The sequence below is a fragment of the Castor canadensis genome, chromosome 8 (assembly GCF_047511655.1).
Source record: "Castor canadensis chromosome 8, mCasCan1.hap1v2, whole genome shotgun sequence".
In the NCBI taxonomy this organism is placed as follows: domain Eukaryota; kingdom Metazoa; phylum Chordata; class Mammalia; order Rodentia; family Castoridae; genus Castor; species Castor canadensis.
This window is the reverse complement of record NC_133393.1, coordinates 20,731,201-20,748,814: the sequence shown is the minus strand read 5'-3', so window position 1 is coordinate 20,748,814 and position 17,614 is coordinate 20,731,201. Positions and strand designations below refer to the sequence as shown.

At 40.8% G+C, this 17,614-nt stretch overlaps 1 protein-coding gene across 4 annotated transcripts; it reads left to right on the top strand.

Moving 5' to 3' along the window:
- The first annotated feature begins 6,114 nt into the window (after window positions 1-6,114).
- Snrpc (small nuclear ribonucleoprotein polypeptide C) lies at window positions 6,115-17,261 on the top strand. Of its 4 annotated transcripts, none has more exons than XM_074082389.1 (7): window positions 6,115-6,268; window positions 6,624-6,666; window positions 10,023-10,131; window positions 12,197-12,286; window positions 13,072-13,158; window positions 16,348-16,404; window positions 16,849-17,261. In XM_074082389.1, exons 1-7 carry the CDS (start codon window positions 6,261-6,263, stop codon window positions 16,971-16,973), a joined length of 519 nt encoding a protein of 172 aa, XP_073938490.1. In that variant the 5' UTR covers window positions 6,115-6,260; the 3' UTR covers window positions 16,974-17,261. The 4 variants fall into 4 exon arrangements, with proteins under 4 accessions (XP_073938490.1, XP_073938489.1, XP_073938491.1 ...); XM_074082388.1 differs by having other exon boundaries at window positions 6,117-6,268; window positions 13,054-13,158; XM_074082390.1 differs by lacking the exon at window positions 16,348-16,404 and having other exon boundaries at window positions 6,117-6,268.
- Window positions 17,262-17,614: the final 353 nt, after the last annotated feature.

The following is a 17,614-nucleotide window of genomic DNA, read 5'->3' as shown; positions in this document are numbered from 1 at the left end:
CCACCTGGCCAGGCATCAGGTGGGCATCCTCATGTGGTCTTAGTGTTCTCGTTGGCCTGGACTAGGTGGAGAAAGCCCTGTCTCCAGGCATTCTAGGTCTCGGAAAGCAGCAGCCAGGTCACCTCCCAGTTGATTTCGTCTGCAGGATAAAGTAGGTTGAAGGTTGCCGGCTGTAGTCATGAGTTTCTAGCAATAGCTGTTTACACCCACCTGGGAAGCCTGAAGTAACCTCCTACAACTAGTGCCCACATCCTGCTATTGTTTCCAAATAGAAAGACCTGAGTTTTAGCCTTTTAAGACCACTTCATGGCAGCAAGCTCTCAGTTCAAAATGAGAACTTGGGAATGGAGGTGGGAAAATGGCATAACACTCCCCAGTGAGAATCTATCAACAGATCAGCCAGCTCTGAGCACATCTCAGAGTGCGGAGGAAAGCCTGCCTTGAGAATTCATCCTCTCTATTGCACTTCAGGGCCCTAGAATTTTGGAGAGATCAGCAATGATGGCTACAAAGTCACTTTCTTATTGGAAAGAAGTGGAAAAATGACACTGAGTTTCATAGCTCATCTCTTTGTGGCTCCAAAGAGTCCTGGAAGGATTCCTGGGTATGAAATTCAAGAGACCTGGGGTTTTGGTGCCTATTCTTGTTGACAGTCCCAACCCTGTCCACCAATTACTGCACACTTAATAAGAATTATCTTAATCAGGTGGAGTGACTCAAGTGGTAGAGCACCTGCCCAGCAAGACTGAGACCCTGAGTTCAAAGCCCAGTACTGCCAAAGGGAAAAAAAAAAAAAATTATCTTAATCACCCTTACAACCATGACCCTCTGAAGTATTATTATTTTCCACTTGAGGAAGCTGAGACACAAAGAGGCTAAGCAACTTCCCTAAGTTTAAAGCAATCACTAAGATGGTCTGTGATTCAAGCATAGAAGCTGTGCTTGTTACTAGCATGTGATACTCCTCTTGATAAAGTTGTTACCATAGTCCTTACCGTAGAATGCTATAGTTCTTTTTCAAATACTTATCTGCCACCCTGTACTTGATGCTGAGTAAAATGTGTTAATTTATTTTCCCATTGTCAGTGGCCAACCTAGACCTGAATACCAGTGGATGCTCAGTATACCTTTACTGAATAAACATTGAACAACTAAGTATTGCTTTTCTGCCATAGTATTGGGAACAGACATGGAGAGTTGAGGGAAGGTATAGGTTATTATTATTTTTGCAGCACTGGTGTTAATGGCACTAGTGCAGTCTGTGATCAGAAGATTTCCAAATTCTTTGAATCCCACTGGGAAGAATCCATGGCAGGACACATGGGTGTAAATGGAGTTTATTAAAAGTTAGGGAAGGGAAATACAAAGGGAAGCAAGGTGGGGCCCAGGTGGAAGCTGAGAGAGTGTGTTTCTGCACTTCAGGTGCTTTTAACCTATGGGAAAGGAGAAGAAAGAGATTCCTACCCAATAATTAATGATTGGGGAGGGCATGGCATGGGCAGTTCACAGCCAGGTGAGGGTGGTTCCTGAGCTAAAGCATGGCTAATCTAAGATGTAATATTTTTCTACGAGTTCCTAATTTGGCTTGCCTCACAGGGATTTGAACTCAGGGCCTCGCACTTGCTAGGCAAGTGCTCTACCATTTGAGCAACACAGCCAGCCCTTTTTTATGATGGTTTTTTTGAGATAGGGTCTTGAGAACTATTTGCCTGGGGCTGCCTTCTATCGGAAATCCTCCTGATCTCTGCCTCCTGAGCAGCTAGGATTACAGGCATGAACCACCAGCAACCAGCTCTCTGAATCTTTGAAAACAAAGTTATGTTAGTCAGACTAGCTATTTTTCCCACCCACATTCTGGGCTGTTGTCCCCCTTAGTTAACCCTCTCTGAAATACCTTCATAGACACACCCAGAGGTGTGCTTTACTATTTTCCTAAGTGCTCCTTAATCCAATCAAGTTGACAAGTCAATATTAACCATCAAAAAACTGGGATGCAGCTCAGTGGTAGAGTGTTTGCCTAGCATGTGCAAAGCTCTGGGTTCAACTTCAAGAACTGAAAAAAAAAATTAATCATCACAGTGGTTTATCTGATATTCAAATTTAACTGGTCATTGTATATTTAACTGGCAACTCTGTCCTATAGAAATATGCAACAGTGAATTTACCAAACCTACTTGATAGATATCGAATGATACACATTACATGAGTTGATTCTGCTAGTTTTTTTTTTTTTTTTGTGGTACTGGAGTTTGAACTCAGGGCCTACGCCTTGAGCCACTTTTTTGTGATAGGTTTTTTTTGAGATAGGGTCTGTTGAGCTCTTTGCCCTGTCTGGTTTTAACCGAAATCCTCCTGATCTCTGCCTCCTGAGTAGGCAGGTTGTAAATACCTAAGAGTGACTGAAAGCCTGGTGCTGGTGGCTCACGCCTGTAATCCTAGCTACTCAGGAGGCAGGGATCAGAAGGATCACAGTCTGAAGACAGCTCGAGGCAAATAGTTCTTGAGACCCTATCTCAAAAAAAAAAAACCAAAAAAAAAAAACAGAGCTGGTGGAATGGCTCAAGTGGTAGGATGCCTGCCTAACAAGCCTAGTAAACTGAGGCCTTGAGTTCAAGCTCCAGTACTGAAGAAAAAAAAAAAAAGACTGAAAAATAGAGATGTGTTATGGAGTAGGTTGCAAATATGCTTTTTTTGTGGTACTGGGGTTTGAACTCAGGTAATTGCACTTGTTAGGCAGGTCTCTAGCATTTGAGCCATACCTCTGGCAATATTGTGAATCCCCGCCCCCGCCCCCATAGGTCTGGAGGGCTTCCCTTTTGCAAGTAGGCACTCTGTCAGTTGAGTCACGTGTCTAGTCCATTTTACTATGGTTATTTTGGAGATCGGGGAGTCTCAAGAACTTTTTGCCCAGGCTGGCCTCCTGATCTCAGCCTCCCAAGTAGCTAGGATTACAGGCATGAGCCCCTGATACACAGCTAACATTGTGGTTTTGTGTGTGTGTGTGAGCGTGTATGTGGTTCTGGGGTTTGAACTCAAGGCCTACACCTTGAACCACTCCACCAACCCTTATTTGTGATGGGCTTTTTTGACATAGGGTCTTGAAAACTATTTGCCCAGGATGGCCTCAAACCTCGATCTTCCTGATCTCTGCCTCCTGAGTAGCTACGATTATATGCATGAGCCACTGTTGCCCAGCTAACATAAATTTTTAAGATACCACAAAGAACCTTGGGGGGTGGTATGCGCCTTTATCCCCAACACTCAGGAAACTGAGGTGGGAGGGTCACTTGATCCCAGTGTTGGAGACCAGCCTGGGTAACCTAGTGAGACTTTGTCTCAAGAGAAAAGAAAAAAGAAAAAGCCAGACAGGAGTTCAAGGGCATTTTAGGTAAGCACTTATGATTTTAACCTTAGACCTAAGATAATGAGGATAAAGAACTTTCTCGGTTATCTGAGATATCAGGAAAAGTGTGAGAATCAATACTTTAAAAGATACTAGGGCTTGTGAGCAGAGCAAGGTGGATATATCCTTTAGAACTTGGAGGTAAAGTCACACTATGAATTTATATATGTATATATTTATAAACATATATATTCACACACACGATATAGATACACATATATATGTATGTATATATGAATCAAGGGCCAACCTAGAAAAGAGAAAACACTCAAAGTATTTAAAGCAGAAGGAATTTAATCCAGAGAACTGGTTTATTTAGGCATTGGCAGAAATAATAAACCAAGCAGAGGATGGTGAGATAGCCTAGAGATAAGTGATAGTAGGAAGTCAATGCCATTCTTACACTGGAGGGATAGCCTAGAGATAAGTGATAGTAGGAAGTCAATGCCATTCTTACACTGGAGGGATAGGACACCTTGTTACCAGAGCCCAGGCACTGGTTTCATCTTCTTGAAGTTAGAGCCAGGTAGGTCAGAAGAGACAGCCTGATGTGGAGGGCTGGGGTAGGAATGGATACTCTGGCTTAGGAGTAGAGTGAGAATATGGGATATTCTCTTTTTCTCTTGTTCTCTCCAATTTTTCAGATAATGCCTCACATAGATGAAGGCCAGAAACTCAAGCTAGAGTCCAACAACACAGGAGTCCAGGTCATGCAGCCTTCCTGGGGCCTGCCTTCCACTGCCATTCTGCAGAGAGTAGGAGAAATATAAGGGATGAAACTGAAACAGCTTAGAGGAAAAGAAGGAAAAAGTAAAAACGTAACCAATGAGTCCATGTCCTTGAGGAGAATCAGCTCAGGATGTCAGGACAAAGATTGGGTTTTAGAGGAACCACCTTAAGGCCCAGACATTTTCTCTAAAGTGTTATTTATAGCTAGTTTGTCCAAACTAGGATCTAACTCTGCACCAGACACTATATCTAGTTATTATGTCTCTTAAAACCAATTTAATCTAGTTGGATGTGGTGGCACATGCACATATCCTTATATTTGGGTGTAGGAGGTAACTGGATTCCAAATTCCAAGCCAGTCTTGGAGACATAGGGATAACCTACTTCAAAAATAATTTAAAAATTAATCTAAAATGACATTTTTGGATGCTGGTGGCTCATGCCTGTAATCCTAGATACTAAGGAGGCAGAGGTCAGGAGGATCACGGTTCAAAGCCAGCCCAGGCAAATAGTTCAGAAGACCCTATCTCGAAAAAACCCATCACAAAGAAGAGCTGGTGGAGTGGCTCAAGATGTAGGCCCTGAGTTCAAACCCAGGTGTTGCAAAATAAAATAAAATAAATTAAAATGACATATTTTCTTGACTTGGTAAAAGCTCAGTTTGCTCATCTGAAATGAGAATAGGATTACTGAGTGGGTTATAGTAATACTTTTTAAGTGCTGAGGACATAGTAAACCTTCAAATAAAACAGCAATTATTTTTGTTACCGTTACATGCTGGTGTCCAGGGTCCTTACCTTCACGGCCAGAGAACTGGCTCATGAGGCAGCTGAATGCTGAGCCAAAGCTGGTGTATAAAGTAAGATTTATTAGAGAGAAAGGAAAGGCCACAGCTAAGGTACTGCAGCGGAGGCGGAAGCTGGTGGCTGGCTGCTCAGGTGAAGGCTGGGGTTTTTATGGACGTTTTAACTCTGGATTAGGTGGGTTTTTCTCATTGGCCAGGGATTCACGGGCTTTCTCAGGTGAACTGGTTTGGTTAGCACCTTTCTTGGGGGAAGGGAACAATCTTGAGAGCATTTTCTCATCAGCCCTGTGGCAGATCTGTATCTCTCCTTTAGGATGCAGGAATGCAGGCCTCCATCTCCTCAGGATGTTGGAATGATATTGCTCTCCATGGGGAGATGGGGGATGGGGTACTCACTCATCTGCCTTGGGTCTCCAGACCCAATAGTTACAACTCCATTATCAGAGAATGTGGGGTAGAAGAAGAAAAAGCTCATTCTGCTGAGTTTCCTACTTCTCTTTTCTAGGAGGGAGGCAGGCCATTTTGATGTTTGATAGTCTTACTGCTAGAAGTTGTACATCAGTTTTTTTTCCTACGAAATAACTACTGTTTGTGGTAGGCAAACAGATTGCACTAAACACATTTAATTCTATCTTAACGCCCCACAAGTAAGAATTCTTACCCATACTATTCAGAGAGGATACTGAGACTCAAAACAAATAACTTGCCCCTAGCAAGCCAGGAAGCAGTGAGATAAATCTTGAAACTGGGGACTCTACCTTCTAGGATTAAGGATACTCGAAAAAGACATGATGTATAAAGTGGCTTGCATTTGCCTTTATTGCTTTACGAAATTTATCAATTGTCAGTTGTCGCCTCCTAGTAGGTTCTGTCTTCTTTAAAGTTCAGCTACCCTCTTCTGTTTCATTTTCTTCCCATAGCACTTCCAGCTAAGCTACTACACATTGCTTTTATGTTTTATTTTACTTCTAGTGAATTATTTATGAGGACAGGATTTTGTCTGTTTTCTCAGCATTTGTAGCAGTGCCGGTAAAAAGCAGGGATCCATTGATATTTGTGGAAAGAATGCCTAACGCGCTTTGGATAGCATAAAGAATCAAGACGAAGCGGGTGTGGATTGAACCTCATAGGGACCCATAGCCTTCCCCTTCCCGCCCTTCCGTAGGTGAGGGGAAGAGCAGGAATAGTCCCGCCCCCGCCGGGCTATTGACATCTAGGGCTTCTAAAGTGGTCGCACTTGTTTCGTAGTCCACGGCGCCGGCGCTTCCTGTGTACGCCACTTCCGGGTGGCGCGGAACGGAGCGCAACGGCCTGCAGAGCAACATGCCCAAGTGAGTGGGGGCTTAAAATCTGAAGGGCAGATGGTGGTTACTTGGAGCCCCATGAAGCGAACGGAGGGCGGACTCTGGTTCTTGAACCCTCTGGGGAAAGGCGAGGATACGGGGGAGGAGGAGGGTTGTAGAGGGGGGTTCTAGACAGCCTTCTGAGTGTGGAGGTTGCTCCCGCTTAAGGCAGCAGAAAAAGCCTTGTTTTTGGCGGAACGCTGTGTTTGAAGCTTTGGAATAGGGAGTAGTTCGTGGTTTTTTTTCCTTCTTCTTTTTTTTTTAACAGTCAAAGAAAAGCGCTTCCGTAGATGAACAGCTATTAACTAGGTGACATCTTTGTCTCTCTTCCACCTCTTTTCAGGTTTTATTGTGACTACTGCGACACATACCTCACCCATGACTCCGTAAGTAGCATATCTTGTCATAGTTTTAAGAAGTCTTACATGTAATAGTAAAAATTTTTTTAAGGTGCAAGTTTGTGCTTTTCAACCTGCTGAAATTTAAGATCTTCTGTTTAGAGAATGTAGTTGAAGCATTTATTTTTCCATCGTTCCTTAACTGTCTTCATAATTAGGACATTTGCAGCAGACAGTGCTTTCACCCAGAATAGTAAAACCTTAGCAAGTGTTTTTTTTTTTTTCCTTTTTTTCTTGTTCTTTTTTTTTACCTTAGCAAGTTTGAAGGTGAAAAAAACTGTAATCCCAGCACCCACAAGGCTAAGGCAGGAGGAACAAAGGTTGGAGGCTAGCCTGGGCCGTCTAGTGAGACCCTGTCTGAAAAAAACAAAAGCAGAAATCACTGATGTGTCTTGTACCTTAAGTGGATCTTTTACTATGCATGATTTTGTAATATATATTGGTCATTTGGAAAATGCTTGTTCAGTGAGCTATGCGGATTCTCAAGTGTGGACACTTTTGCTATTAAAAAGTCACGCTCATTAAAGTAAAAATCTAGTCAGAACTGACTTTTAAGTGTTGGGAAGCTGCAAAGCTATGGTAGCAGAAAAGATTTTCTGAAATTCTAATTTTTGCTCAAAAGCCTTTTTTTTTTTTGTGGGTCTGGGGTTTGAACTCGGGTTTGCTCTTACAAAGTGGGTGCTATAATGCTTAAAGCACACTTCCAGTTCATTTTGCTCTGATTATTTTGGAGATGGAATCTCAGGAACTATTTGCCTCTGTTGGCCTGGAACCACAATCCTCCTGATCTCAGCCTCTCAAGTGACTAGGATTATAGGTATGAGCTCCTGGCTCCTGGCTTGAAAGCTCAAATTTTATCATTGAAAACAGATACTATCAATTTCTTTCCTTGAGGTAACAGGCTTTCTGTGTGTGTGTGTGTGTGTAACCCCCAGCCACTTTATTCATTTTGAAAGTTATAAATAAAAATGGTGCCTGCGTGTGTGTGTGTAACCCCCAGCCACTTCATTCATTTTGAAAGTTATAAATAAAAATGGTGCCTGCGCCTGTAATCCGGAGGCACTGATCAGGAGGATGGCGGATCAAAGTCGGCCTAGGCAAATAGTTCATCATACCCTATCTCGAAAAAAACCAATCACACAAAACGTCTGGTTAAATGGCTCAAGGTGAAGGCTCTGAGTTCAAACCCCAGTACTGCAAAAATATATAAATAAATAAATGTGTTCTGGCAAAGAGGCAGCTGGTAGAGCTCACAACTATAACAATTGCATGCCTGCTTTGTACATCTTTCCATTTTGTCACCCAGAAAAATAAACAATATGAACTAGAAGGGTTGAGATTTAATAAAATATTAATAATTCATGTTTCATTAAGGATGTTTTTAGTGAAACTGACTTATTCCTCTGTATAGGAGGTTGAAAAATACAGTAATCACTGCCTCAATTAATTGTAAGCTACCAGTTTGGCTTCATTAGTGTAAACATCAGTACAATAAAAAAAAGTAATTTCCTAGCTGGGTGCTGGTGGCTGATTCCTGTAATCCCAGCTACTCAGGAGGCAGAGATCAGGAAGATTGTGGTTTAAGGCCAGCCCAGGGAAAATAGTTCATGAGATCTATCTCAAAAAACCCTATTACAAAAAAGAACTGGTGGAGTGGCTTAAGCTGTATGCCCTGAGTTCAAACCCCAGTATCATCCTTCACCGCCCCCCACACACAAAAATAAAATTTGGGGTATGGAGTTTGATCACTGCTCTGCAGGTACTTTGCCACTTGAGCCACATCACCAGCCCCCCAAATCAGAACTCTTGATCACCTGGAAGAACGTAGTTAATGATTTTTATGTTGTCACTTTATTTGACTCTAGGGTTGGGGATGCAGCTTGGTGATAGAGTGCCTGGCTAGCTTGCACAAGGCCCTGGGTTAAATCCCCAGTCACAAAAAAGTAAAATAAAAACAGCAAAAACAAAAATTAGTGTTACTGGTTTGAAAACTTTTTATGAAAGGGATTTGCAATGTATACTCTATATGTGTCTGACTTGCTCAATATAATGTTTTCTTTTTTTTTTTTTTCTATTTTGGTGGGACTGGGGTTTGAACCCAGGGCTTCATGGTTGCAAAGCAGGTGCTCTACTGCTTGTGCCACACCTCCACTTCATTTTGTTATTCAGGGATGGGGTCTTGTAACTATTTGCCTGGACTGGTTTGAACCATGATCCTCTTGATCTCAGCCTCCCAAGTAGGTAGGATTGCAAGTGTGAGCCACCTGCACCCAGCTCAGTATAATATTTATTAGAATCATGCATGTTGCAGGTAATAGTGATTTGTTCTAAGTAGTATTCCATTCTACTATGCACATAATGTTTTTATTAACATTTTTTGGGGGTTTATAACATGTCAATTATATTTGAATAAAGCTGTTAAGGACAAAAGAACTAGTGAACTAGAGACAAAAGTCTGTAGGTAATATTTATATAATCTGTACTCCAGACTTAGTCATTTGAAATAATGTATTCTCATAATATTTTGGGGGGGGGGTAATACTGGGGCTTGAACTCAGAGCCTACACCTTGAGCCATTCCACCAACCCTTTTTCGTAAATGGTTTTTTCGAGATAGGGTCTTGAACTATTTGCCAGGGTTGGCTTCGAATGGCAATCCTCCTGATATCTGCCTCCTGAGTAGCTAAGATTATAGGTGTGAGCCACTGGCTACTGGCTCTCATAATAATATTAAATGCATGTAAGCTGTATTATTTTGCCATGGGATAACCTAAGAAGCAGCAAGAAATGGCAGTGTGGTTTTTTTCTTAAATGCCAGATTATAGTTATTGTAGGTTTGTGGTCACACACTTTGCTGTAATCTCTCAATTCTACCATCGTAGAAAAGCCATAGAGAATAGATAAGTGAGTAAATACGTTTGGTGGGGCTGAGTGTGTAGCCCAGGGTAGAGCACGTGTCTAGAATGTGGGAGGCCCTGGGTTCCATCCCCAGAACTGGGGGAAAAAGAGATATTCCAGTACTTCTTTAACAACAACAACAACAACAAAAAAACAGTTGGCCTGCTCATGAACCATAATATATTGCAGGATAATGTTTTTATATATATGTCTGTCTGTTTGTCTTTATTTATTATTATTATTTTTTGGTTAAATATGGCGTTTTTTGGGTTTTTTTAAATTCATTTATTCACATGTGCATACATTGTTTGGGTAATTTCTCCCCCGTGTCTATCTTTATAAATGATGCGTTAGCATGTAGCTAAAGCTAGTCAAGATACCCCTGTAAAGGTAAAGCTTCATAAACTTCTGGAAATTTGTGTCTGATTTGACTTTTTTGTTTCATAGCCATCTGTGAGAAAGACACACTGCAGTGGTAGGAAACACAAAGAGAATGTGAAAGACTACTATCAGAAATGGATGGAAGAGCAGGCTCAGAGCCTGATTGACAAAACAAGTATGTTTCATTCTCTGGTCTCATGTGATAGAATGGTCCCATTCTTTATCGTCCCTGTCTCCTTTGTTGTTTTTCACAGAAGCAAACTCATTTTCAATGATAAATAGGGACATTTGTTCTTGTTGAATGAAAGAAGTGGAAGGTTATTGGTTTCCCAGGAATATAGGAACACAATATTAATTATTATTATAATTAATGGGATAGAACATTAGACATAGAATAATCAACTCTTAGAAACTAACTTATATGGTAAAATAGTCTATTTTGGACCCTTGTACATGGTGTTTTTTTGTTTTTGTTTTTTTCTTAAATAGGAACATTTTGTGTTCTGGCTAGTTGGGTTCAAGGTCCTTACAGAAGATGTTGCATTTTTACTTTAAAGTATAAAGATAATTTTAATAAATGGACCTCCTGTACATCTTCCCCACCCCCAAATTTCCTATCACTCAGCTTCAACAGTTTATACCAAGTTCTCAAACCCTTAGCAGTATTGACATTTAGGACCTTATAATTCTTTGTTGTGGTGGTCTGCCCTGTGCATTGTTAGATGTTAAGCAACAGTCTCCAGTTTGAACTACTGTTAAAATTGTCTCCTGGTATGGGGGTGTCGTGCATGCCAAATTGCCCCTAATGGATGTTAAGATGTTAGAAATTTCTTGGCATTAAAAGATTAGCAATATATTCTCTTTAGGTGGTTTTTTTTTTTTTTTTGGAGGGGTGGGCAGGTACTCGGTGGCTTGTTTTTTTTTTTTGCGGTACTGGGGTTTGAACCAAGGGCCTACACCTTGAGCCAACAGCCCTTTTTTGTGATGGGTTTTCTTGAGATAGGTTCTTGCGAACTATTTGCACAGGGTGGCTTCTGACCGAGATCCTCCTGATCTCTGCCTCTTGAGTACCTAGGATTACAGGTGTGAGCCACCAGCACCTGGCTTGGTACTGGGGTTTTCATTGAGACTTCACACTTGTGAAGCAGATACTCTGCTTGAACTGTAGTTTGAGCCATACCTCCAGTCTTTTTTTTTTTTTTTTTTTTTTTTGCGATACTGGGGTTTGAACTCAGGACCTATACCTTACTCCACTAACACTTTTTTTTTTAGTGGTTTTTTTTTTCAGGATAGGGTCTTGTGAACTATTTGCCTGGGCTGGCTTTGAACCATGATCCTCATGCTTCTGCCTCCTGAGTAGCTAGGATTACAGTTGTGAGCCACCATTGCCTGGTTTGTTTTGTTTTTTGAGACAGGATCTCACTTTGTAGCCTAGGCTGGTGTTGAACTTGTGATTCTCAGCCTACTGAGTGCTGAGATTACAGGTGTGTGCCACTACTTGTATCTTCTGGTTGTTTTTCATATGTTGCAAAAGAATTTAGAATAAGTAAATTTTTAAAAATTTATTATTATTTTTGTGGTACTGTGGCTTGATCTCTGAGCCTTCACCTTGAGCCACTCCACCAGCCCTATTTTTGTGAAGGGTTTTTCAAGATGGAGTCTCAAGAACTATTTGCCAGGGTTCTGTGATCCTCCTGATCTCTGCCTCTTTAGTAGCTAGGATTACAGGCCTGAGGCACTGGGATCCGATTTTAAATGATCTTGTTTTGTTGTTTTTACTTTGCTTCACATGGTCTGAAAGTTGATTATATGTTTGTATGTTTGTTTGTTTGTGTTTAAGATAGGTCTTAACTGTGTTGCCCACACTGGTCTCAAACTCCTGAGCTCAAGTGATCCTGCCTCAGCCTCCAGTGCTGGGATTAGGCATGCTTTACCGTGCCTTGTCTCATAGTTGTTTTGGCCATATTATATATTAAGTAAAAATGGTTTAAAAGCACCTATTAAATGCATAAATTTTAGAAAAACTTTCAAAACCTAAATTAGTAAGACAATTAATTGCACTTTTTGCAGGTGAATACCTAAAAGTGGTTTAAAAAATTAGTGCCATGATGTAGTAACTGGATTGCTTGCTAGAGTGAAGTAATTGTGACCATTAATGATTTAAAAGAAAGTGGTTATTTTAGTCAGTGTGGTTGAATTCTTATTCATTGCTTTTTTCTTTTTTCACCCTATTTTCAAAGCGGCTGCATTTCAACAAGGGAAGATACCTCCAACTCCATTCTCTGCTCCTCCTCCTGCAGGGGCAATGATCCCACCTCCTCCCAGTCTCCGTAAGTTAATCTCACAGTTGACTTTCAAATGCTTGTTGAGTGAATATGTAGCTAGTAAAAGAAAACAACTTCAGTGGGCATGGTGTGTGACACAAGTGGTAAAGTGCTTGCCTAGTAAGCACAAGGCCTGGAGTTCAAAACCTGAGTACAACCCCCCACTCCTTCACCCCCCCAAAAAAATGAAAGAATAAAAACAACTTTAGTTGTAGTATAGAAGTAAATTTATTTTTTTTTTTTCCAGTCCTGGGGCTTGAACTCAGGGCCTACACCTTGAGCAACTCTGCCAGCCCTTTTTTATGATGGGTTTTTCAAGATAGGGTTTCTCAAACTATTTGCCCAAGCCGGGATCCTCCTTAACTCTGCCTCCTGAGTAGCTAGGATTACAGGTGTGAGCCGCCAGTGCCTAGCTACTTGGATTTATTTATTTATTTTGAAACAGTGTTAAATTATGCAGTCCAGGCTAGCCTAAAATCACAATATTCCTTCCTCAGCCTCCCAAGTTGCTGAGATTACAGGTGTGCATCAGCATGCACATGGAAACTTAACTTCATTTTCTATTTCTCTCTAGCCAAGCTTATTCTTGCCTTTTCGTCACAAAGTAATTAGAATTTTATGGCATGTGATTTTTGTAGTTTTACCATTTTAAAAACAAGCCATAAGAAGTCTGTCATTTCAGAATTTGAACCAATTCACTCTTAGTTTCATTAAGGACAGAAACTGTCAACATACAAGAATAGTTTAACTGCGAGCTCCATTCTTTATCTTAGCGGGTCCTCCTCGCCCAGGTATGATGCCAGCACCCCACATGGGCGGCCCTCCCATGATGCCAATGATGGGTCCTCCTCCTCCTGGGATGATGCCAGTGGGACCTGGTAAGTTGAAATGCCTTTCCTTTTGGTGTGCACCATTGTGACTGTTCTCCAGTTAAGTGGAAATCTTAATTAGCTGTCTAAATATGTTATTAGAAGTAATGTAACAAATTAAATTTGACAACCTTTAGTGATAAAGAAAAAAATACTTGGTTTATCAGTATAATCGGATGGTATCGATGGTCTTTTGCTATTGAAAGTAGGATGCGGTTGCCTTTGTGTTTCTTATTTCTCCCTCCTGTTTTCTTGCCTCATGGTGACTTTGGGTCACTTAAGGTGAAGAGAAGGGTAGATAAGTTTGTCCATTTTGGGGGGAGTAGAGGGAAGAGTATATGCTTTATTAACTTTGATTTGCCACAGAGCTGCCTCCTGTTGCATATTTAATCATACAAGTTAACTAGGCCCAGTTAGTATGCTAAAAAGGAGTTAGGCCTGGTATTTAGTTTTTTATTTAGGGAACAAGAAAAAAAAATACATATATATGTCAATATTTTCTTTTCTTTTCAATTTAATTAAAATTTTTTGGGGGGCTGGCCGAGTGGCTCAAGCAGTAAGAGTGCCTGCCTAGCAAGCATAAGCCCTGAGTTCAAACTCCAGTGCTGCCAAAAACAAAAAATTTTTTTTTGGAACTGGGGTTTTGGAGCCAGGGCCTCGTGCACACCTAAGCACCTGCTTCACCACTGAGCTTCGCACATGTTCTTTTTACAATGACAATGACGACAAATAAATTATTATTATTATTATTTTGGCAGTGCAGGGGATCACACCCAAGCCCATGCTAGGCAAGTGCTCTCCCACCCCCATTTTTAGAAATGTAAATATAAATGAACATTATTTTGCACATCTTTTTGATACATGGACAGGACTTTTGCTTTGAGATAGTCTACTGATTGGAGCACCATATATTTCTTGCCTAAACCAGTGCCTGTAGCCATAATCATGCATCCTCTACCATCTTTAGCTTCATTTTCTTTGAAGTGGTTAGAAATCTTGTGATGCAAATTAGTTCGTCTTTTTTTTCTTTTTTTTTTCTTTTTTTGCGGTGCTGAGCCTCATGAATATTAGGTAAGTGCTGTGTCACTGAGCTACATTCCCTGTCTTGTTCCAATCTTTTATGGTTGTTTTGCCTACCAAATTTCCGAGCATTTTGGGGGGATGGTTTGCCTAAGTCTTCCTAACCTATGTCAGGTGACTTTTCATAGGAACAATTCTTTTTTTTACACTTTTTATTGGCTTGCAGAATAGTTAAGTTATGTAATTAGGGTAGTAAATATGACTGACATAAAACTAGGTTTGGGAACAGGCAAAACTTATGCCCACAATTTAACTGGGAAAACAAGGTGTGAAGGTATTAAGAGTAACTTTCTAGTCAGAAGTATTTAGAATGCCTGCTGTGGGTATCATTTAGAAGGATGGGAGTATATAGATAGAATTCCTGGTTTATTGGCTTATGAACCCAAAGCATAAAGTAATTTAGGTGGCTTTAGCATTCTCAAGTCAGGATCACAAATTTAAATACCTTGAGAGGTTAGGAATGTGGCAAACTGGGGAATCGGTGACCCATCTAAGAAGGCCTCTAGCTAGGCATGGTGGCATGTGAGACTACTTGGGAGACTGAGGCAGGAGGATTGTGTCATCCTAGGAATTCAAGGCAAGTTCGGATAACATGGCAAGACCCTGTTCTTTAAAAAGAGTGAGAGTCGGGTTGGGGATTTAGCTCAGTGGAAGAGTGCTTTCAGCCCTGAGTTTGTTCCTCAGCACCATGAAAAAAAAAAAAAAAAAAAAAAAAAAAAAGAGTAAGAGAGTCCTGGGTGCATAGGTTCATGTCTGCAGTCCTAGCTACTTAGGAGGCAGCCAGCCAGAGGGTTATTCTTCAAGGCTAGCTGGGAAATGGTTCATTGGATCCCATCTCAGCCAATAAAAGCTGGGCATGGTGACATGCGCCTGTCATCCCACTATTTGGGAAGTATAAATAGGAGGACTGAGGTCCAGGCTAGGGTGGCCTAGACATAAATGTGAGAAAACCCTATTTGAAAAATAGCTGAAGCTAAAAGGGCTGGGGGTGTGACTCAAGTGGTAGAGCGCTTGCCTTTCAAGTACAAGGTCCTGCCTTGAAACCCAGGTACCACCAAAAACAACCAACCAACCAACCAAAAAAAAAACGAAGGAAAAAGTAAGTAAGGATTCTAAAACTCAGTTTCAGCCTGTGGTTGACATTTAAGAATGCAAACCTGTGTTCCCAGTTCTCTTGCTTCTTTTTCTTTCTTTTTTTTCTAAAACCCAGGAGAAAATAAGATTATGGAGTTTGTGTTAATAAGTATTTGAGTAGAACAAGTTGTTACAGATGCCCAGTTTTAACCTTTGATCTGGATCAGTTTCCTGTAAGAAATACTTGAATACATGTTATGTTAAGCATGGACCTTTCTGTGCAGTTTAGAAGCTTGGTATTATTTTATATTCCTGCTGAAATTGATCTTTAAAAAGTTCTGTACCTGTTGGATTTGTGTCTTTGCTTATACCTGTGCTTTAGTTTTTGTGATAAGTCTATATTTAATATTGTTTTAGAGTCAGGGTCTCACTAAGAAGTCTAGGCTGCCCTTGTACTCGGGAACCTCTGGCCAAGTGCCATAGTGTATGCAGACAGCACTCTGCCTAGCTCCGTATTCAGCTTTGAATATGGTTTTCTCCTGAACCATATATACTGCAAACCTTTAATCACAACTATTTAGTTAAAAAATAAGCTGGGCATGGTGGTTCAGACCTGTAATGCTAACACTTACGAGGTTGAGGCACAAGGACTGTGAGTTCAAGGCCACCCTGGGCTAGCGAGACCCTCTCTTAAAAAAACAAAGATCCCATAAATAAATAAATGTAAATGTTTGTATTTATAAAGAATTTATGTAACATGAAAATTATGAGGCATAATAATAAAATGAATATCCAGGAACCGATCACCCAGCTGAGCAAGTGGAACATTATCAATTCCATTGATTCTGCCTGTGTTATTCCCCTTTGCTTGCCGTCTTGCTTCCTGGCTCATTTATTTGGCTGACTTATTGATGGGACACTTAAAATTAATTAATAATTTCTAAATTGCATTAGAAAAAATAAAATTGTGTGTTTGCTACTTGTTATAAATCACATTATTGCCTATTCTTCTTCTTGACTTGAGCTAAGTATGGTTACTAACAGGTTCTCAGCATGGGCCTCCTGCTCACCTTTCCTACAGCTCCGAACAAACGCTTAGTGGTAAGATTGTCCTCTGTGCCTGTGTACATTCATGAACTAGCTCCTGGTTATATGGTGATACAGCTGGTTAAAAGAGCTGACTGAGTAACATGTGACTTAGTTATAAATTTCTCTGAGTGAGAAAAAAAGCCAGTTTAGGGAACTATGAGTGTCCCTGGTGACTTCTGAATAGCAGTCTATTTATAGTTTCCCCCCTTACCATCATTAGATCATGACTCCCACGTGGTTCTTGTGTTGACCTTTTTGTTTTTTGTTTGAGAATGTCTTAAGTAATTTACAAATGTGATGAATTTGTTGCATTTCTTTGTCAAGTATGTCTTTTTTTCCAGCGTTTTGCAGGGAGGGGGGGTTTCTTTTTAAATTTTAACTGAAGTACCATTGAGGTCTCTCATAAATGCTATTTTCTCACTTTCTTTATACCCTTTTCTTTGTTTTGTCCTGCAGCTCCTGGAATGAGGCCACCCATGGGAGGCCACATGCCAATGATGCCTGGGCCTCCAATGATGAGACCTCCAGCTCGTCCCATGATGGTGCCCACTCGACCAGGAATGACCCGACCAGATAGATAAAGATAGAGGGGAGGCCTCTTTCTGTCAGTTTTATATTACTTGTTCTACTTCACCAGGAGATCATGGTGCTGTGACTCTGGGTGTTTTCCAACAGCATGACAGGCAAGACTTGCTCCCCGTTCTTATCAAGAGAATAGTTTTGGAGGGGAGAAGTGGGACAAAAAAAGCAACAGTTTTCATTTGTATTGTGAAATGTGAAAATAAAATTTGTCAGCTCTTTTAGTTAAAAGCGTGTTCCCTTTTTCTCCCCTCTGTACTCTTCGTGTATTATAAAGGAGATAAAACATTCCAGTTGTGTTCCTGCTCATTCTCTTCAGTGTGTTCTGAGTGTGAGATTCTTGTTTCTTAGTTAGAGAGTAAGTTCCTTTCCATACTCTGCCTTTGTTTAGTAAAGCTCTCGTGTAGGACTCTCAAATCTGAACACTTGTAGAATTTTTCTTTTTGGGGGAAGAGAGGGGAGGTGCTAGGGATCAAACCCAAGACTTCACCCATGCTAGGCAAGCACGCTACCACTTAACTGCATCCTCAGCCTTATAGAGCTTTTATGGTTAATATAAAATAAACAGCATAATTGGTTAATTTTCACATGTAAGTGCAAAGTTCTAGGTTTTTCATGCTGAAGTAGGGAAAAATGCTTCATG

Coding starts and splice junctions, on each gene's coding strand:
- Snrpc (XM_074082388.1), top strand. Junction 6,667..10,022: donor CATACCTCACCCATGACTCC/GTAAGTAGCATA, acceptor TTTGTTTCATAG/CCATCTGTGAGAAAGACACA. Junction 13,159..16,347: donor GATGATGCCAGTGGGACCTG/GTAAGTTGAAAT, acceptor GGTTACTAACAG/GTTCTCAGCATGGGCCTCCT.